The sequence below is a fragment of the Salvia miltiorrhiza genome, chromosome 6 (genome assembly GCF_028751815.1).
Source record: "Salvia miltiorrhiza cultivar Shanhuang (shh) chromosome 6, IMPLAD_Smil_shh, whole genome shotgun sequence".
Lineage (NCBI taxonomy): Eukaryota > Viridiplantae > Streptophyta > Magnoliopsida > Lamiales > Lamiaceae > Salvia > Salvia miltiorrhiza.
In genome coordinates this window covers 45,440,314-45,463,737 of record NC_080392.1, presented here as the reverse complement: position 1 = coordinate 45,463,737, position 23,424 = coordinate 45,440,314, and the positions used below count along the sequence as shown (strand labels likewise).

General features: G+C 32.2%; 2 protein-coding genes across 3 annotated transcripts; both read right to left on the bottom strand.

Annotated features, from left to right (window-relative positions):
* Window positions 1–418: 418 nt before the first annotated feature.
* LOC130990005 (fatty acid amide hydrolase-like) lies at window positions 419–8,687 on the bottom strand. The gene is made up of 20 exons (XM_057914187.1): window positions 8,425–8,687; window positions 7,939–8,048; window positions 5,248–5,308; window positions 4,645–4,826; window positions 4,116–4,245; window positions 3,945–4,022; window positions 3,531–3,678; window positions 3,337–3,449; window positions 3,117–3,192; window positions 2,960–3,031; window positions 2,785–2,836; window positions 2,634–2,708; window positions 2,456–2,536; window positions 2,205–2,308; window positions 2,044–2,136; window positions 1,883–1,951; window positions 1,720–1,784; window positions 1,461–1,522; window positions 1,283–1,378; window positions 419–635 (listed from the first exon to the last, which is right to left on the bottom strand). Exons 1-20 carry the CDS (start codon window positions 8,522–8,524, stop codon window positions 573–575), a joined length of 1,830 nt encoding a protein of 609 aa, XP_057770170.1. The 5' UTR covers window positions 8,525–8,687; the 3' UTR covers window positions 419–572.
* A 1,076-nt stretch (window positions 8,688–9,763) lies between these two features.
* Window positions 9,764–14,129, bottom strand: LOC130990004 (syntaxin-61-like). Of its 2 annotated transcripts, XM_057914185.1 has the most exons (7): window positions 13,703–14,129; window positions 12,434–12,547; window positions 12,008–12,121; window positions 11,636–11,826; window positions 10,628–10,718; window positions 10,402–10,467; window positions 9,764–10,061 (listed from the first exon to the last, which is right to left on the bottom strand). In XM_057914185.1, the coding sequence occupies exons 1-7, from the start codon at window positions 13,754–13,756 to the stop codon at window positions 9,951–9,953; spliced, it is 741 nt and encodes a 246-aa protein (XP_057770168.1). In that variant the 5' UTR covers window positions 13,757–14,129; the 3' UTR covers window positions 9,764–9,950. The 2 variants fall into 2 exon arrangements, with proteins under 2 accessions (XP_057770168.1, XP_057770169.1); XM_057914186.1 differs by lacking the exon at window positions 13,703–14,129 and having other exon boundaries at window positions 12,008–12,117.
* Window positions 14,130–23,424: the final 9,295 nt, after the last annotated feature.

Sequence of the window (23,424 nt, the reverse complement as noted above, 5' to 3'; positions counted from 1 at the left end):
TTCTTGTGAAAAAAAAGTAACTTCTTACAAACATTAACTTTCTTCGGTTCGATTATTACTTTTCATCACAACAATAACTACTTTGACATATGTATTTACGGACAACAACGAACTATCTCTACACTATCATCCAAACTTAACAGAAAGGTGGGGACCAAACTCCACGTCTCACTAATGCAGCACATGTGGGCCGTCTCATTTCATCTGGATCATTGGTGTTGTGGGCTTCTTCTTTCGTTCCATCGGCCCAACTTGGGCATGTTCCATAGTTGTAACAATAAGTAATTCTCATTAAAAATAGTTTTAATTTTCTAATTAGAGCTGCATATATAATCAATAGGTGTAGTATGAAAGCGTGTTACGAATTCCCAAGGACAAAAATGATAAAGTTGTAGAAAAAATAAGGTTGGGATTTGGGAGGAGGAGAAATTAAGAATCAATGATACCACTAAATTACAAGTTCGCGATATCCGACTCAAGGTTATTGCTTCATGTTATTTTATTAAGCACAACTATTACTAAAATGTATATCTGTTATTATTTTTACACAAAGTTGGAGAGATGGTCACAGTTTACTCCTTGGTGAGCAAGTCATAAAACACCTCTGGCTTCTTGCATGCTGATATACATAGTGCCTGGAGAGAGTTAAAATAAAATAAAATAAAAAGCTAAAACAAAAATAAGAACATCTACATATTATTTCTTCCGTTCGTCAAAAGTATAACACTTGACATCGTAAAAAAATAGAACCTTCCTTTTCAAAGAACAACGCCACCATCGGCCCTTCTTATAAATATCCTTAATTGTTTAGGGTTTGTTCAATTTGAAGAATTAGATGTTAGATTAATCTTATGATATCTTGTTCAGTTGGATGGATGTACAGCCGGGTATTCAATCTTGGGACAATGTCATATAGGAATAGTCTTAGTTTATGAGTCTTGACTTACCTCCTATGACAAAATTAATCTCTGATCAATTCAATCTCGATTATTCTCGGGCTAATCCAATCTCAACAATCGAATGCCCCCTTACAAAAAAATCAATCATGACTTATACTTAATTCAACCTCAACCACTCATTTTATATATGGTGAAATCATTTATCTATTAAAAATATATTAATTACCAATTTTATTAAAATGTGTCGAGTCAAAGTGTTATGCTTAATTCTAGCTGACGTAAAAATTATATTTTTTAAAATCACGAATAGTTAAAATTTTATACTATTAAATTAAATAATATGCCCTGTCACTGTGAATCCAACAAAAAGAATGGAAACTTACTTGCATAGCAGAAGCAATGTAAATCAACAAAGATTCGGACCATGGCTTCCCGATAAACTGCAGCCCTATTGGCAACCCACAGCTATCATAACCAACCTGCATGCCGTCACCCATAAATTTTAACTCATGAAATTATATTTGGCAAATTAATTAAAGAGTTGAGAAATTTGATGAGTACAGGAATAGTGACAGCAGGAAGTCCCAGAAAGTTTCCAGCTATCTGATATCGTACTAATGCAGCTGCAAATATATATAAATTAGTTAATCAAAATAGTATAATACAGTACTTATTTTGATTTGAATATCTCAAAACTTATTATTGACATATTAATTTTACAATCTACGTAAAAATCAAAACTTGTTCTTTTATTCATTTAGTTGAAGTTAATTATAGAGAAATATAATGCTAATAGAAATGGTGATATAAGAGTTGATACCTCCATTTATGTAGTCTAGTTCACCGGTTTTCAAGGCGTCGTCCTTTATCGTGTAAGCAGTCACACTGTAACCAAATTTGTTCAGGCAAATGTAAGAAATGAGAGAGAGAGAGAGAGAGAGAGAGAGAGAGAGAGAGAGAGAGAGAGAGAATTTCGTACGTACCCAACAGTTGGAGTAACAATCACATCTGCTATAGAAAATATTTTCTCGTGGAATTGCAGCTGACGTCTCCTGCATGTTCAAATTATTCAAACACTAATTGGCTTTAACCATCAAATTGAGCTTTAATTTTGTGAGGACTACTGTAATAAGATGTTAATTACCTGATTTTCTGTGCATTTAGATAGTCATTGCTGTAGAAGGAATCATATACAGCGAGGCCTACTCGCACATCCCACCCGACCTCTTCCTTCTTCCTGTTCCAACTCTTTTTTATATATCATCAATGTCTCTATCTAAATCTTAATCATAATTAAATACTCACACATTTTGTAGGTAGCTCTTGATTGCATTACTACATTCTGATCCGATTGTTGTATAATGCGACAACCGCATCACCTCTATTTCTGGAATGGTCACCTCTACAGTCTATTTAACAACCAAACTCATTGTTAAATTAATATATACTATATAATTGTTTATAGGATTAATTGTTGCATCTTAAGATGCATGAATTCTACTCTTTTTTCAATTATATTATGACGATCGATGATGATATATGTAGATGAAAGTTACCTTCCAGCCGTATTTGTCAGATAATTTAGCAACCGCGTTGGAGCAGCAGGCCTTGATATCATCAGTGCAGTCATCAAACCACTAGATACATATATGTCACAAAATCACCATACATTCAATGTTTTCATCTAAATAAATTAAAAACAGAAATTAATTAATGCATTATACTATCACAAACCTCTCTATATCTTGCAATCTTGATGTCAGCAGACATATAGTTTGCAGATTTGAGCAAGGGCAAACCTACTTTGGGCTGCAGAAGACGCGATTTCATAATTAAGCTTTTATTGATTAGAGATTCGAATATGAGAAGATGCAAAATGTCTAACCACTGTAGTGGCAGAGTGATGAGATGAATCGCCTCCAGCAATGGCTGCATAACTGTAGGCTAAACATTATTATTGTTATTTATCTAGCTAGGTTTATAAATATTGAATTGTATTCTAGATTTTATTTGGATAAGTGAAAATTAATAGTATAATTCAAGTTTGAATAGTCACTTACGCGATGAGCGCATCTTCAACTGTTGCTGCAAGAATCCCAACCATCCCAATTGTGTAGTTTATGGGAAGAACTCTGCAAAACAAGATGAATACATAAATGAAGTATTTATTTATTTAGACTAAGAAATGATGATAAGAAAATTAAACTTAGTGTTTACCCTTGATGAGGCACACGAGCAAAAGTTGGTTTGAAGCCAACCACACCACAAAGAGCTGCAGGAAGCCTTACAGATCCTACCCAACTCATCAAAACCAACATATATGCATCAAAATGTGTATACATTTTCCATAAAACTTTAAATTGTAAATTACTGAAATCAACGAACCGGAATTGAAAATTCAGTATTAATTAATTTAGTTAGTGTATAAAAGTTGTACCTCCTCCATCAACACCAAGTGCAAGAGGGCATAATCCAGCTGCTACCACTGCTGCCGATCCACTCGAAGATCCTCCAGTAATCTTGCTTCTGTTATAAGGATTTCTAGCAGCCCTTTTTACATATCAATTATAATTATTAATAAAAAGAATTAGTATAATCAAATGAAAATTAGCTAGGATGAGAAATGCAGACCCATAATGAGGATTGATCCGACTAATTCCAGCTCCGAGTTCATGCATATTTGTTTTCCCAACTATTATGGCACCACATAACCGCAGACGCCTAACACAACACGCATCATTTCTACATTCTCTCACTTTCTGCATCCACTTTGTTCCTCCTATATATATATTTTCCCCAAATTTAGCATTCACTCAAAAATTCCACATAAAAAAACTACACTATATACAACTTTGCACTTCATGTAGCCACGATGGTATTATTTGCAGAAAGCTAACAATTGTGTGGAAAATCAAAACAGTTGAAAGTTCATGTATTTTAATCCATGTACAAAACTAGCTAGAATTGTGTCAAAGTTTACGTATTTAGGCACAATTACCCCAAAAAATAACTCTCTCCCAAATATGATAGGCGTAGCTAATTAACCTGTAGTTGGATATGGCATGCAATCGATCTCATCTTTAACAGCTACTGGAACTCCATCTAACACCGATATTGGCTCTCCTGGAAATCGTATCATTATCAAAAACATATACTCCATATGATTAATTCTACAAAAACTTTTAAATTTGTTGTAATTAATTATTGATTGTGGACCTCGTTGATGGCGAAGAGTTGATTCTGCAGCCTGCCTAAGAATGTCTTGGACGCAGTAGTTGATGAAGAAGGACATCTGCTGCTTCTCACTTGATGATTCCCGAACACAACCTATGAATCTCTCTGCCACCTTTTGCACACACACACACACATCATTCTCATTTATGAGTCCATATGCAAAGGGCTAATTCATAATTGCGCCTATAAATATACAAACTTTCAATTATTCTAGTTTTTCCACACGTTTGTTAGTTTTTGACGAATTAATAATATAATATAGTTAGCTAAAGTGGCAAATTAAAGTTATCTTGACTAACTGAAGTAGCGTAGACATTCAACTACGTAAACCATTCAGTACGTCGACTGTTTAAGTCATGTGAACACTTCACAACATTAATTTTAGGACAGTTGACAATCGTATGAAAAGATAATTAAGAACAATTGAAAATTAGAGTGTTATATTGACAGAATTTTTTTTCATATTATATCCCAAATTTAAATGCATGCATGCATGTGAGAAGAAATTTACCATTGTAGGTGTTGTCTCCCCAGATTTATACGCCGTGGCATAATCAAGAACCGTCCAACGATGGAAACTAGGTTGTGGAAGCGTAGGTTCTTCTTCATTATTAACACAATTCACAGCTTCTTCAACTTTTTCTTGAGGTGGTGCATGGGCCTCTACGCATATTGTTTCCTTTTCCTCGTTTCCTGTTAATTACTTGTAAATTTATAAATTATTATTCAATTTTGATTTTTCTCCTATTCTATATATAAATGTGATGTGATGAATAAATACATAAATTTTGATGGTTTTTAGAATTTATCTCAAATTGAAACTGATATGTCATCGATCGGAATTTTTAGCGTGATGATATTTGGATTTGTTGGGCGATGATGGCATCTCTAATAAGTTTGATGTCACGTTCATTTCGATTTTACCGTATTAATTAAAATTTGTATTTAAATAACCAACTTTAAAGAATATAAAAAATATAATAATTTATGCATTTACAATCAATTAATTCTTTTTATAATCACATGATACAAAATAGTAGTATATAAATAAATTGTGCAAGATGTAATAATTGGCAGTTGATCTTAATTTAGAGAGAGTTATTGCATTTCTAACCGTGATGCGGATGCAAAGGAACAAAAAGCGGCTCTTCTTGCAACTCTGCAAACGACACGAGCTGCGAGATGAAGACATTTTCTGAGATACATATCGGAATTTCCAAGAATACTGTGTGAAAGTATACTACAAAAAATATCACAATTAACTGTAAAAAAAAATCATCGCTAAAATATAATTAACGACGGATCCGTTCCATCGTTTCCCATTCCTTTTGTAAGTGGTTTTGAACTTTCATTTATTTGTAAATTAATTAGTTATAGTTTAAAATATTTACAATTAAAATTACCCCTATTTATTGAACTTTACTTTTACTTTTTCTTAAAGTCAATTTCTTTATTTTTTTATTGAGTAGCTAGGCTGAAGAAGATAAAGTGTTTTTTCTTTTCTTTTACGTACAAAATAGTGATCATATAATTAAGGGTAGTTATCTATAATTAAGGTTGATTTTAACTTTTTTTATTATTATTAATTTGTGTGTCAAAACTTAGGAAGATTTGTAAATTGAATAGGAAGGACTATTAAAATATGCACAAGTCTTTTATTTTATTAATTGGGGATAGTTTAATTCCATGATCATTTACTCTTTTAAAGATGAGGAATTATTTAATACAACTGAGCTATATATAAGTCTGTAATACTATTGCAGTAAACAAATTGGAGGGAAAACTCCATAAAAGGTCAAAAAATTTATGTGGCTTGTATATATGATTGGGTACGACTGAGTTCCAGTTTGTATCAAAATGGAACGATGCTTACATCGAAATAGAAACATAGTAATAATTAAATTTGATCGAAGTGCAATTCTCTTAAACATAATACTATATATTTGAAATTTATCTAAGTAGCAAATGATTATATAAATCAAGTCGTATGAATTTTCTGTTGAACCCAACAAAAGCAATTCAAAACGGGGCTCTAGCTAATTGAATCTTCGATTATAGCAGAGGCATGTAAAATAAAAATAAAAATAAAGCGTCACTTGTCACCTAACAAGGGCAATTAATTTAATTAGGTATAGACTTTCTAATAAATTCATTTCATACTAGCTGTCATTTCCTCTTAATTTTATATGTTGTAGCCTATATATGAAGCCACAAATTAGAGGTGGTTTTGGGGGCATCCTGCCGCAACTTACCGTCGGCGGAGGGGCCGCTCCTTCTTTTTTTTTATATATGTAATTGTTTAATTTGGATTAAATAATTCAATTAATAATTAATTAAATTAATTATAAACCTTAATCAATTATTAATAAATTTTAACTAAAAATTAATAAATCTTTTCTTTTTTGGATATTAATAAATCCCATTTGTATTTAATAAGGTGACAGCGCCCAAGTTTTTTGCCTACAAATTTGCAAACGTCCACAATGAAATTTTTTTATAACATATTAGCAGAAAGAGCCTATGTTGTGCATATAATCAATGTTATTTTATTCGATAAAAGAAAAATATAGATACAATATTTATTATATTTAATTTTTTAAATAGCAATTCGATATATTTAATTCTATAATTATAGTAAAACTTCTTTAAAATAATTAAACTCTATAAATTACTCCATATAATACTGATTTATTGCTATTTCCACTGATCTAGTTAAGTAATTAGATTCTATATGATATTATCTTTTTCATGATTCAAAAAAGAGTTCTATATATATCAAACAGATTTGGACATAATGTAAATTAAGTAATTAATTAATACTAATATTTTAATATCTAATGAATTAATATATTTTCTAAATATATAATATACAATTTATATAACTATTAATATAATAGACAATTAATATTTTGTGCCTAATACACATTTTATATTAGTGTAGAGATAATATAATATTTAATTTACCTTTCTGCACGGCAAAACATTAAGTCTTTAGGAATTAAATATACAAAGAGTGTTTGGTAGGCCTATACATTTTTTTTGACTTGATAGGCCTATACATAAGCAAAACAATATGGTACAACCACTGTAAAGAAATTTATGTGCTATCCCATTTTATGAGACTCGTAACTATCAATTTCTCTAAAAAGAATCGTCCCATTTTTATGTAGTATGGTCCATATCTTTGCAAATAATTCAGTCTGCCACAAACCAATTTGACGGCACATTTTTATTGCCTTTCCTAATATCCTTTACCAAAACAAAGATTAATTATTCATTTGACAATTTGAAATTATTTGGATTAAGTTGTTTTTTATATTTTTTTTTTCGTTTTTAACATATTTGTAATAATTGTAATTTTAAACATGTGCATATCAAATTGGAACCACGCACACACGTGAAACTAAAAGTTAAACGGGTTATTCAAATTCGTAATAGTTAATTCTTCTTATAATTGAGAACTAAAGAACTAATAAAAATGTATATAATTAAAAGTGATGCCTGTAAATGTAAATATTTAAAAAAATATGAATTTTTCTATAACTCAACATTTCTTTCAACTCAATTAATTATTGTATTTATTTATCATTCCAAATTAAATAATGTAATAGCGACTTCTAGAAAAGGACCTTGCCGGTATACGGCATATAGATAAGATAACCTTATTTCCACCAGACAAAAACATATTTTTCATCTCCGCACATTGATTTTTACAATTAGCTAGGAGTAGTATATTTTAATTAATTACATTAAATAATGAAAAATATAGTAAATGTGAAGAGGAAAATCAAGAAAATTTAATTACCTTGTGAATTAGATTGTTCTTCTTGAGAAAGTAGAGTAATATGCCTCCCAAAATCGGCGACTCCAGCAACCAAACAAACACTTTCACCAAAAGACCAGCCATGCGAGGAGCTATATACATATACATATATACATAATATTAATGTATATATATTTCCCCACTCTTGGAGATAAATGCAAACCAGTAAATATATATGAGAAATATTTAAAGCATCAAATCAAATAATCAAGCACTTATTTCATAGCAATAACCAAACAATTTTTATAATCCATGGCAAAATTCAGTCCATGCAAGTTCGTTATACAGCAGAGATCATATACTTCTCTGTGATCAATTTCGTGCATGCATGATGAATTATATTGAAAAATGATAATGATAGATTATATATATGTCCGTTTTCACATAGAATTGACTATGGAACATCCATTAATTCCTTAAGCTTTGTCTACTTCATCACACACACACACACACACACACACAATTAACCTTTGACATTGGCTCGGAGATAAAACTCATCGCTGTCGGGGCCGAGATCGACATCGTCGACGGCCTTGTAAACGACGCCGTTATCCTTGAAAATACCCATCCTAACTTACTCTACAATGAAACTATGCTTTTATAAGTGTATATATGATGGAAATGTTTATAAGGGTTTAATTTGATGGACAAAATGATGCTGGTACAAGGCCGCACGTATATATATATAAAGAGAGAGAGAGAGACGTAGCAGTGAGGGCGGAGATGGCAATGAAATGAAAGAAGAATTTGGAGGTAAAGTGTGGCACATGCATATTAATGTGTTTGGGGGGTGTTGAGAAAAAAACAACATCAAATAATAAAGTTATGTTTAAGGTACAAAATTAAAGCCAAGTAGTTCTCTCTCTCTCTTTGGTATTCACGATTCTACCTAACATATGAAATTAACAGAGTGTGGTAAGTGGTGATTCATAATTTTGAACCGGGTTGGGACAAATAATTATATAATTATAAGTGTAATAGATATTTATTGTTAAAAGTGGAGTAGTATATATCTTGAAATATATTGTTCAATTTTAAAGTTATAATACACTTTAAAATACAATTATAAATTATTTAATTAATTTATCTTTCGACGAGTCTTCGTTTCTTGAGAGCGACTGACAAGCTCGTCATCGAAAAGTTTTCTCTCAATGAAAGTGACCAAACAATCATTTACAACTTAAGACCCTTAAGTTATTTCGCTACTTATTTTTTGACAAGTCATTTCAGAAAACACTCTGAAGAATCAACATCAACTTGATTAACAAAAACACCAGAGGATAAGTCACATGTCTCTTATTTTCAACACGCTTCATCGAAAGAGAACTGATATTAGGAGACGGACGCCTAAACATGAGGGAATAGGTCTTTTTTGACCGTGTGAGGGTAGGCTGGGTAGCTCCTCTCAAGATTTTTTCTCGTGTTGGGGTCGATCGTCTGTTTCGTCTAGTTCTCCTTCAGGTGAACACAGAACTCCATTAAGTTGCCATGTTGGATATAACTTTGATGAAGTATCCTTGTGTTTGAAGATAGATGATTCTGATTTGGCTTAAACTCCTCCTTTTATAGAGCAAGAAACTCTTACTATTCTTCACGTGATATGCTCGTCGAAAAGCTTGTGCTCAAATGCCTGCCATTTTCTTCTTTATATTCATTTTAGCCCTACTGAATGGCGTGGTTTAGTCCTGTTGCTGATTTGATTTGTCTCTGAAATAAAATCTTGTAAGATTCTTAGATTGTCTTCTGCCTTTTTTTTATACATTTCATATGTATTATTGGAACACATAAAACACAATGGAAACATCAATTGTAATAAACACCACCTTAAAACACAAGTGGTTTTGACTTTTGATCACATTGCCCATTGAGTATGAATGTGATGATAACTCTCATTCACTCGTATTAGTCTCTTGATGTGCAGTCCGCAAGCAATACATTTACAACAAAGAGTGAAAATTTCCCCACTTATTATTGTATGAATGCTCTCCTCCTGCTCATGTCAAGAAGACGAGCACAAATAGAATAATGAACAAAACCAGTAAAAAACAAATCATCATGATTTGGCCCTTCGCACCCGCCTTCTTCATAACCACACCAACCTTTTTCTGCAAATATGAAATACTACATAAGACGACTAACCACTAACCACCATATAGTCAAGTTATTTACTTAGGAAGCATTTACTTTTGAGAAAAATAGTAAGACTAATCATTTGTTTACTAAAATGGATTGAAACTTTGGGGTATCCCAAGGCCCTTGATTATTTCTATCATTTGATCTAGTTTTGCTTGATAATATCTCATTGAAAGAGTGGGATTGGAGAAATCCTACTCTTGTAGATAAAAATACCCAATCATACAGCTTACCAATCATGCAAAGTAAATGCCATTTAGCTTCGTTTAAGCATGCACATTGATACAGGCATGAAGGCGACATGTTTTTTACCTGAACAAAATCAAGACGGTTTGATGTGCCGTCCATCTCCATGCCAAGTTCATCTACAATTTTCTCCTGATAGATAAGCAATTCAAATGAAAAAGTATAATTCATATAAACATGAACCAGAACATTAATTTGCAAATACTCAAGATATAAGGTTTGAGAAACCTGTTTAGATTAATAAAACGCACTTCATAGTATGTCTTATTAATAGAGGTAGAGGGACTTTCACCTGTGCAAGGAGCTCTTCATGTATAGTAAGCCCTACACCTCCGATCCTTTGCACACTGTTACTAAGTTCATCTAGTTCTTCATCCTGTTGCCTGCAAGAGAAGACTCATCAATAGGAAGGACAGAAAACTGATAGATAGCCCCAAATCCAATAGAAAACGGAGCAGAGAGCATCAATAATCCTACTATAGTTTGTTATTTTCTAACATATACCCTTCCAATTTCATATCTTTTCGGTTTTTTATCTCTAACTATGATGTCCTCTTTCTGACTATAGTTTTCGCTCTCTAGCTTATAAGTTCAATTATCCAAACACTTTGACAGCTTACAAACTCTTGAGACCTTAAATCTCATAAGCTCTGGAAACATCTTATAAACTGTTGGAGCTTATAAGCACTCGAAAATAAGCTTAGCCAAACACCCTCTCAGTCTACATTTTATAGCACCCTTGGTTTTAAAAGGCGGAAGGCGCACAGAGGCGCAAACTGCCCCGTAGCATAGGTGCAGGGCTTTAAGTGCAGGCACGGCCTTTTCGTAGGCAAGGTGCACCTAAAGTATAAAATTTCTAATATATCTACCTATAATATATTTTCTACTAAAAACACAAATATATTCCACCATAGTTCAATAAAACTATAATATCACAATTGACTGGTCAGAGGAGGTTCACAAGGCGTGTAGGAAGTTAATGAAGGAAATGAAAGAGATTGGTCTACGAATTATCGGAGGATCTATTAGTATTGGATTCCTAATTATAACAAAACAATTAGAAGGCCTAAGCAGCATATCTGGTTAGCACGATTCTCTTCTTATTGGGGAACTTTATCCTGTTCTCATCATTCCTTTCCAAAATACACATGCATAAGAGATAATGGTCTCAAAGAGGAAAAAGGGTTCTATGCTACTGGGAAATCACAAAATGCAAGAATCATAGATAGACAGTCACCTATAGCTTACAATTCAGACTAACCAACGGAAAGAAAACAACACAAGGGTTTATAAATATTACCTCATGAGAAGTAGTTGTCTATCAGATTCTGATGATATAAAATCATCATTATCTGCACTGTACTTTTGTGATTGATCAGCATGATGAGGATTTGGCAGTCTCATAAGCTCTCGGCGCATTTCACTGAAATTAGATGTGCTAGTGTCATTCAACTCTTTTCCAGTTACAACTGAATTCTTGACACTTTTCACCTGTTGGCCGAGAAAAATTCCAGTTTATAAGAGCCATAATCAACCAATGAACAAAAAACTATTGTAAATAGCTCAATTAAAATCCTTAAAAGAATTAACCTTCAGAAGCAAACCAAATATTTTGAACTCTAAAAGGAAATCAAATAGGGTAACCAATTTCCTGAAAAATAATAGCTGGTACCTGATTCCGAGCATTGCTTGTCCATCTTCTTCGATTATCAAGCTCCACTTGATCGATACCATACAAAGCAGGATTCCTAGATGCAACAGTTATTGCCTTGTCCAATTCATCTACCTTTCAGTCAGGAGACTATCAGTACTAATGTGATAGAAATGTATCATACATCAGAAATTCTAGAAGCAAATGTATTTACATCAAGCAAACAATAATACTTGTATAGCCGTTGTTCTAATCATGATCATCCATTACGAAAAAGAATCTCATAAGGTGCACTAATAAATATAGTATTGACAGTCTATGACAAAATCTACAATCTTAGCATCCAATAGCAGATTGAAGAAAACTTGTCTACTGATATCTGTCAACTATAAGAATTTGGAAATGTAACTCAAGGAAAATACGTGAAGTTCAAATACAAAATCATACCTGCCATTCTATGCTCTCAGATCCAGTAAGAACCTCCTTAGTGAGGTGTATCCTCTCCCCACTATCTGAAGGCATCCGTTCCCATTTGTGAAAGGTTTGGAGAAACTTATCAATCTAACAAAGCAGGAACTTCATTGTTTAGCTAACATTCAACAAATGCAAATTAATGTAATAGAAGCTATCAAATAATTTATTCAAGAGTTGGACACCCCCCTAGAGGGAAATATCAAACTAGTGGCAGGTGAACATATCTAAACAAACTTGCCTTTAAAGGGTGTTTTTGAACAGATCATCGGCCTACAGATACATTAGGAATTTTTAAGATTCATGGTGCTCAAATTGAGATAGGCGAATCTTTACTCAGATGTCCACTATTGCTTAGCAGAAGGTATTTGACAATATCACAACTAATAAGCCACCGCTTGCTGCATAGCATCTTAGGGCATAAGTACAATGGTTGATACCCGAATTAATCTACTAATATTAGAAGTGTTTAGCTACACGAGCAACTCATGTTACAGTTCGATGATGCTCAAACTCAAATGTGCAAACCTTTACTTATATGTAACTATTGCTTAGCAGAAGTAATCAACAATGTGTGTGTGTGTTAACCTAGTGATAGAGTAGTTAATGCCTGAGGCCAAAGGTCTCAGGTTCGAGTCCACCGTGATGCGGCCTTTAAATTTTGTTTATCCAACCAAAAGAAGAAGTAATCAACAATATCACAATTAATAAGCTAACACTTTCTGCATAACATCTTAGAAAGTATAAAGATAATGCTGATTCAAGAATGCTAATCTGTAATATTAGATGTGTGTAATCACATAACATCTTATCACTAACTCTAAGTTCAATATAGAAGTGCTCAACACATCCTGTACACAATTTGCACTAGATCAAGGGGACCGGATGCGTTCACCAAGCAATCCAGGCGTACAATTCTAAACACCATCAAATCACTCACAAGCTACACTAATAGTAATACACAAAAAGCAACAGCGTTCCAAAAAATACACAAATAAAACAAAGGCGTGGATGCATAGTTTAGTTCACATCAAAGCTTCAAAATCCAATAACATAGGAGGGCCGGGTTCATTAATCAATGTAAAACCCAGTTCAAGCAATTAACGGAATGTGGAAAATCAAAAAAATAAATCCTGGTAATAATAGACCTCTTAAACTATCCCAGAAATAAATTAATCGACCGATCGATCTGGTACCGAATGATGGATATAAAAAGAAACATTAGGTTAAAAAGAAAGAACTTACAGAATCCTGAATCTCCTCTTTCACAATGTAAAAAGGGTCTTGAGCTGACGACATAATCAACTCCAAATAAAGCAATTAAATGGGTTGTTGGCACCTCCAAGTCGCATAGAAACGCTAAGATCTATGGTCTGAGAGGCGACGCTGGGCGGTAGGGGGCGAGGGTGGGGCTCTGCAGTGCAGCGGCGAGCTCCGATCGGTTTGGGATTTCGATTCTCGATTGGGGTGGGAGGGCGGTGCTGCAGCAGGGAGCTCTAATTGTTGTGTTTCCTCAATGCTTCTGAATGAAGCATGGCTTCTCCGTTTCCTCAAATGCTAAGCTAGTTCCGATTGCTCAGCTCACATGACTAGAAGAACTTATGTGTCTCATGTTTCCTTTTCTTTGATTGTTGTGTGAATTTCGGAATGTTTTAATTGGAAATATTGTGCCGAATAGGGGTGTGCACGAACCAGCACCAAAAAAAATTGACTGAACCGATAGATTTTTGAGCAACTTGATTGAACATTTGATTGGGCGATCGAGAAATCATGAATCGATTGTTAGAAATGGATATTGTGTAACACCCTAATCTAATTAAGGAGTTAAATATAAAATTTAAATAAATATTTAATGCGGAAGTCTTTTAAAATAATTTAAAACTCATTTTTAAAATAAATATTTTCGAAAATAATTTTAAGAAAAAGAATTCTTTAAATAAAATTGGTCTTTAAAGTACTTTTAAAACGATTTATAAGATATCAAAATTTTCAATAATGTATTCAAATATAAATCTTGATTTTTAAATCATAAATTTTACAACTTTATTTTCAAAGTACGACATGAAGATGTCAGAAAAATAATTAACTAATTAATAAAGCTTGTACTAAGGAAAAACTCTAAATATAAAATAATATCTTTTTAGCAGCGGAAAATATAACAAAATAAAAGCTTTATATAATTAAAAATTATGTATGTATCCATGTATATATTTTCGTAAAGATATAAATTCTTAAATAAATATTTGAAATGAATTTAAAATATAAATTAAACAAGTCATGACATTAAAATAATATAACAACATTTATTTAAATAAATCACACACAAATCTCAAATAGTATAGAATTTCAGAGTTTACATAACCAAAAGATATAACATGAAATAACATAATATGTTTTAAGAAACATTTATTTTAAATAGATTCGACGCGCCCATTCGACTCTCCACGCGCCTCCAATATCAATCACCTGAAACTGTTGAATATGGGATGAGCATACATGGTACACTCAGTGTGGGAACATGCAATAATTGTCCATGTTAATAAAATGGTAACACATATTGTCATAACGTAACATAAATTTCCATACGCACTGTGGCAACTCCAAGGACTTTAATGTCCCGGACCCTATATGTGGGCCCCTGGCGACAATATAATGGTTGCAACCCTGTAACGTGAAATCGCATTGTGGCATACCAAGGACGGTGAAGTCCTGGACCAATTATGCTGGCCCCTAGCGATAAATATTTTTACAACACATACGGTAAACACATAATATTAAAATGGACAAATATTAACCACGTGCATGTACTGAAATAAATCCCACACCTGAAACTGGAGCTTTGAAAGTTAACTGTGATAATTTAAAGTTCACGTCCTAATCGCGCCGCACCTAGTCAGATAAATTCAAAATATAAGGGCCTATTTGAATCTATAAAAATAATAATAGTAATAGTAATTTAAATCTTAAGAATTTATTATCATATAACCATTTAAAAATCATTGGTCTAATAGATTATAAAAGAGCTTTTCTTATAAAAATATTTGGGCTCAATATTTAATTAAAACTAAGTTCAAATTAATAATGTAAATCGAAATATAAAATTTAATAATATCATTTGTAAAAATATATGCAAATGCAGCCATATTAAAAGTAGAATTAAGCCCAACTTATTTAGTAAAATTAATGCCCAACCATTTAATAAATTAAGCCCCAATTAAAGCTTTAGCCCACCCTTAAGCCCAAATTCATTTTCTCTCTTAAATCCCTAATTTAACTCTCACTTTCACCACACAATTACAAAATACGCAGCTCACCCCACTTCACCATTCACGCAGGCTCCCTTTCCCCCTTCTCCCTCTCTCCCTCGGCCTCCCCCTGCCTCCGCCACCGGCACACCGTCGCCGGAGGCCGACGACTCCTCTTCTTCCACCCAATTGGCCGACCGCAACGCCACCACCGCCGTCCCTGTGTCGACGGAGGCGCGTCCAGCCGCCTCCCTTCTTGTACTGCCGCCGCCGCCCTCTCTCCCTTTCCAGATCCGGCCAGACAACCATCTGACGCCGCCCCCTGCTCCGGCGGGTAGCTCCTCATCCCACTTCATCCCAACTCCCTTTATCAATATAGGTTTCTAAATCTAAATTTGTTTTCTGTAAAATCAATGAATATGTATTCCTTTTCGATTTCTTATGAATTACAAACACTAGATCTAATGATGTGTGTATGCATGTTTGGATTTATAAAAATAAGAATTTTGTGGGAGTTTGGTTGTTTTCTGTAAATTGAAAGAAAGCAGAGATCTTTGCATATGAAAATAAAACTATACAAGTTTATGAGAATTACCGATTGATGATGTGCAGTGAGAAATGGCAGATTGAATTATTTTGTGAAAAGAGCAAATGGAGAAATCTGTTGATGGTTTATGATTTGAAACTGATGGAATGAGAATGATACAATGAGGTTTAAATAGATTGAATTACTTGTTTGAACATAAACGTGTGAAAGAGATCAATCAAAGTTTGCTGCTTCAAAATTTGCTGCTGTGGAAATCAAATTTTACGGAAAGGCTTTTGAATCTTCTGTTTGCTTTTGAATTGAAGATGTTGGGGATTTTAGAATTTGAGAGTAAAATGAATTGTGAGAGTTTAAAAATTATTAAAAATTGTATTTTGTGCAGATATAGAAGTGAACTGTAGGAAAATGAAAATTTGCAGAAATAATAAAATTACCTTTACAGAGAAAAGAGCACAAATGATCTTAAAGATTGCTGCGTTTTTGGCATGATAACTGAGATGATAAAGGATGATGTTTTAAATAAGAAAATTTGAGATGATACTTGTGGCTCAAGAATGTTTTGAGACGAAACGTGGCCGAGTGAAATGAAATGGCTGTAGCAAAGTGATACACCTATACCTTCTTTTAAATTAAAATAATAATTTATATAATATATAAGAATGTATGGGCTTCCATGAAAAATATGAAGCTTTAGCCCATTAATAACAACAAGCCCAACATTAATAAAAATTAAGAAAATATTTTATTCTTTATCCAAAAATCAATATAATGTCATAATAAATATATTTAAATAAATAATTTTATTTAGGCACAAATTTATATAAAAATATGAGTATAGATCTTTATTTCCATAGGTATAATTTATAGTTCAAAGTCACATCTAACTAGGGCGGTTAGATATCTGATAAGAATGAAAATAGGAATGGCTGGCTTGGAGACTTCTTTAAACAAATGTAAATAAATAGAGTAGAAATTGTTAATTTGCAGATACGAAAATAAGGTATCCAAATCCTTGAAATCATTAATTAACTATAAATATTGAAACTTGAATAATTGTTTTAAAATCATTGCAAAAGAATTTGGCATGTTCTTGTATCTCAGAATAAAGCTTCATAATTAAGAATCAGTAAAATATCATAATATGGTTTTTTTATGGGCCCTTCTATAAAATTCTCAGCTTAAAACATAATTCAGGTCCAATTATAAATAAGCTTATAAAATGAGCTATTTAAAGCCCAAACGTAAGAAAATATATATACATGGCCCAATATCAAGAAATTTATAAATATTTATTCAGGCCCAATCTTTGAGCATAATTTTCATTTGCTAAAGTTATAATTTATAACTTAAAATTATCTATCTGACTAGGAGCGCGACTAGACATATTCATAAATTCGCTCAATAGATATATATATATATTAATAACGCGAAACTTTAATAATTTTCAAATAAAAATTGCAAATGAACTAAACGGTTTTGGGCTGTGACAAACCTACCCACTTAAAAAAATTTCGTCCTCGAAATTAACAATTCATAGCTGCAATAATCTTCAACATAATAACTTGAATACTGAACTTGAACATTTTCTCATAATAACTTCAATCATTGCAGCAAATTCACTATACTTTCAACGTAAATAATTTATACTCATCCTCTTGAAAAATATTTGAAATATCTTTACTCATAGCCGCAATAATCTTCAACATATAATTTGAATACTGAACTTTCTCATAATAACTTGCATAATGAACTTGAACTTTCTGATAATAACTTCAATTATTGCAGCAAATTTCAACATACTTTCAACGTAAACAATTTATACTCATCCCTATAAAAATATTTTGAAATACTTTTAAAATACATTTACCTTGAAGTCGGAGTACGTAGAGGTCGAATGGATTTTCTCACACATGACATTTAAGAATTTTATGTAAAATATTTTGCAGAGTCTACAGGAAAGTAGACCTGCTCTGATACCATGCTGTAACACCCTAATCTAATTAAGGAGTTAAATATAAAATTTAAATAAATATTTAATGCGGAAGTCTTTTAAAATAATTTAAAACTCATTTTTAAAATAAATATTTTCGAAAATAATTTTAAGAAAAAGAATTCTTTAAATAAAATTGGTCTTTAAAGTACTTTTAAAACGATTTATAAGATATCAAAATTTTCAATAATGTATTCAAATATAAATCTTGATTTTTAAATCATAAATTTTACAACTTTATTTTCAAAGTACGACATGAAGATGTCAGAAAAATAATTAACTAATTAATAAAGCTTGTACTAAGGAAAAACTCTAAATATAAAATAATATCTTTTTAGCAGCGGAAAATATAACAAAATAAAAGCTTTATATAATTAAAAATTATGTATGTATCCATGTATATATTTTCGTAAAGATATAAATTCTTAAATAAATATTTGAAATGAATTTAAAATATAAATTAAACAAGTCATGACATTAAAATAATATAACAACATTTATTTAAATAAATCACACACAAATCTCAAATAGTATAGAATTTCAGAGTTTACATAACCAAAAGATATAACATGAAATAACATAATATGTTTTAAGAAACATTTATTTTAAATAGATTCGACGCGCCCATTCGACTCTCCACGCGCCTCCAATATCAATCACCTGAAACTGTTGAATATGGGATGAGCATACATGGTACACTCAGTGTGGGAACATGCAATAATTGTCCATGTTAATAAAATGGTAACACATATTGTCATAACGTAACATAAATTTCCATACGCACTGTGGCAACTCCAAGGACTTTAATGTCCCGGACCCTATATGTGGGCCCCTGGCGACAATATAATGGTTGCAACCCTGTAACGTGAAATCGCATTGTGGCATACCAAGGACGGTGAAGTCCTGGACCAATTATGCTGGCCCCTAGCGATAAATATTTTTACAACACATACGGTAAACACATAATATTAAAATGGACAAATATTAACCACGTGCATGTACTGAAATAAATCCCACACCTGAAACTGGAGCTTTGAAAGTTAACTGTGATAATTTAAAGTTCACGTCCTAATCGCGCCGCACCTAGTCAGATAAATTCAAAATATAAGGGCCTATTTGAATCTATAAAAATAATAATAGTAATAGTAATTTAAATCTTAAGAATTTATTATCATATAACCATTTAAAAATCATTGGTCTAATAGATTATAAAAGAGCTTTTCTTATAAAAATATTTGGGCTCAATATTTAATTAAAACTAAGTTCAAATTAATAATGTAAATCGAAATATAAAATTTAATAATATCATTTGTAAAAATATATGCAAATGCAGCCATATTAAAAGTAGAATTAAGCCCAACTTATTTAGTAAAATTAATGCCCAACCATTTAATAAATTAAGCCCCAATTAAAGCTTTAGCCCACCCTTAAGCCCAAATTCATTTTCTCTCTTAAATCCCTAATTTAACTCTCACTTTCACCACACAATTACAAAATACGCAGCTCACCCCACTTCACCATTCACGCAGGCTCCCTTTCCCCCTTCTCCCTCTCTCCCTCGGCCTCCCCCTGCCTCCGCCACCGGCACACCGTCGCCGGAGGCCGACGACTCCTCTTCTTCCACCCAATTGGCCGACCGCAACGCCACCACCGCCGTCCCTGTGTCGACGGAGGCGCGTCCAGCCGCCTCCCTTCTTGTACTGCTGCCGCCGCCCTCTCTCCCTTTCCAGATCCGGCCAGACAACCATCTGACGCCGCCCCCTGCTCCGGCGGGTAGCTCCTCATCCCACTTCATCCCAACTCCCTTTATCAATATAGGTTTCTAAATCTAAATTTGTTTTCTGTAAAATCAATGAATATGTATTCCTTTTCGATTTCTTATGAATTACAAACACTAGATCTAATGATGTGTGTATGCATGTTTGGATTTATAAAAATAAGAATTTTGTGGGAGTTTGGTTGTTTTCTGTAAATTGAAAGAAAGCAGAGATCTTTGCATATGAAAATAAAACTATACAAGTTTATGAGAATTACCGATTGATGATGTGCAGTGAGAAATGGCAGATTGAATTATTTTGTGAAAAGAGCAAATGGAGAAATCTGTTGATGGTTTATGATTTGAAACTGATGGAATGAGAATGATACAATGAGGTTTAAATAGATTGAATTACTTGTTTGAACATAAACGTGTGAAAGAGATCAATCAAAGTTTGCTGCTTCAAAATTTGCTGCTGTGGAAATCAAATTTTACGGAAAGGCTTTTGAATCTTCTGTTTGCTTTTGAATTGAAGATGTTGGGGATTTTAGAATTTGAGAGTAAAATGAATTGTGAGAGTTTAAAAATTATTAAAAATTGTATTTTGTGCAGATATAGAAGTGAACTGTAGGAAAATGAAAATTTGCAGAAATAATAAAATTACCTTTACAGAGAAAAGAGCACAAATGATCTTAAAGATTGCTGCGTTTTTGGCATGATAACTGAGATGATAAAGGATGATGTTTTAAATAAGAAAATTTGAGATGATACTTGTGGCTCAAGAATGTTTTGAGACGAAACGTGGCCGAGTGAAATGAAATGGCTGTAGCAAAGTGATACACCTATACCTTCTTTTAAATTAAAATAATAATTTATATAATATATAAGAATGTATGGGCTTCCATGAAAAATATGAAGCTTTAGCCCATTAATAACAACAAGCCCAACATTAATAAAAATTAAGAAAATATTTTATTCTTTATCCAAAAATCAATATAATGTCATAATAAATATATTTAAATAAATAATTTTATTTAGGCACAAATTTATATAAAAATATGAGTATAGATCTTTATTTCCATAGGTATAATTTATAGTTCAAAGTCACATCTAACTAGGGCGGTTAGATATCTGATAAGAATGAAAATAGGAATGGCTGGCTTGGAGACTTCTTTAAACAAATGTAAATAAATAGAGTAGAAATTGTTAATTTGCAGATACGAAAATAAGGTATCCAAATCCTTGAAATCATTAATTAACTATAAATATTGAAACTTGAATAATTGTTTTAAAATCATTGCAAAAGAATTTGGCATGTTCTTGTATCTCAGAATAAAGCTTCATAATTAAGAATCAGTAAAATATCATAATATGGTTTTTTTATGGGCCCTTCTATAAAATTCTCAGCTTAAAACATAATTCAGGTCCAATTATAAATAAGCTTATAAAATGAGCTATTTAAAGCCCAAACGTAAGAAAATATATATACATGGCCCAATATCAAGAAATTTATAAATATTTATTCAGGCCCAATCTTTGAGCATAATTTTCATTTGCTAAAGTTATAATTTATAACTTAAAATTATCTATCTGACTAGGAGCGCGACTAGACATATTCATAAATTCGCTCAATAGATATATATATATTAATAACGCGAAACTTTAACAATTTTCAAATAAAAATTGCAAATGAACTAAACGGTTTTGGGCTGTGACATATTGGGCTCATTCATCCCTTAAAAGGGCTTATAAGGGAGAGGGTTGCCTCACCATATCTATAAAGTGGCTCATGCCACTATCTAAGGGCTTATAAGGGAGAGGGTTGCCTCACCATATCTATAAAGTGGCTCATGCCACTATCTCCAATCAAATGTGGGACACTTCAATACACCTCCCGCACGCGCAGCGTGGACTATCCCAAACGTCATCTGTTGATAACGATATTGGGGGGCCCATCATTGACTCATGCCACTATCTCCAATCAAATGTGGGACACTTCAATACACCTCCCGCACGCGCAGCGTGGACTATCCCAAACGTCATCTGTTGATAACGATATTGGGGGCCATCATTGGATTGGGTTGGCTCTGATACCATGTTAGAAATAGATATTGAGCACATTCCTCCCTTAAAAGGCCTTATAAGGAAGAGAGTTGCCTCACCATATAAAGTGGCTCATGCCACTATCTCCAATCCAATGTGAGACACTTCAATATTGATTTTTTTGCAATTCAATTTCGATTTTATGTACATGATGATGAGATGATGCTCGAAAATCTATGTAGACATCGAGATTTCACATATCAACACGTAATTAAAATTAATTTTAAATTATATTTACAACAAATACATGTATATAAATTATAAACGAGTCTAACCACTAAATTTACATGTTTAGATAATATTTTTTTTTATTTTTTAATCTTTGATTATTTATACTATTTATTAATTAATGTTTACTTTATAGTGTTTGACTCTCATTTAAACGAATAATCAATTACTATTACTACCTATATTTATATATTTAAATGGGTTTAAATAATTAATTGAGTGTGAAATAAGTACCACTATATAAATTCTAGATATATCCAGATGATTAAATCCTATAAAATAATTTTGAAATACTTTTGTGCTCTGCTTCGATGAACTATATTAAGTAATTATCCATTAAAATTCAAGAACATACAATTTATATATTTATATAATTATATCCAAAAATATTGCTATCATAGTATTATTCATTTTGTGAATAAAATTATACCAATTTTTAAAATATTGTCATAAAATGATTTCCGGTCGAATTTCAATGGACTATAAACTAATTAAAAACTCTTAATTAAACAATGGATCGAGTCTAGTTGTTAAGCACGCAACTTCCTTTCTTTCTTTAATTCTTTTTTTTTTCTTTTATTCTGTTATTCTTTTTTATTTATTTTTGTTTATTTTTTAATTGTCTCCGATTTCCCTACTATTGTATAAGTATTTCAGCCGAGCAATTTCGTTGTTGATCATAGTAGCAGCAACGCGATGCGTACTATGAACAATATTGCGAACGACCGTTGGTCGGATGTAATTGACATGGAAAATGATCGCAACAAGGATGATTATCATTCCAATATGGATTTTACTTTTTGATTGTTGGTTTTTGCGGTAACGTTTAGACTTTTCTGAGCGTTGTTGTTTTTGTTTATCGGACTCTTTTAGAGTCTCTGTTCCTTGCTTGCGTCTTGTGCATTCAAGGGTTTTTATTTCTTCTTTTTATATTAAACTTCCATTTCAGCAGTATAAGTATTGATTGTACGCAGGTTTGACCAATAGTTTTACGCGGCGTATTAAATATATATATTAGATTATTTTATTTGAAGGGAAAAGGTTGGAATTGTTAATCATCATCATCAAATGTGAAAATTAGTTCATAAACACAAGTGG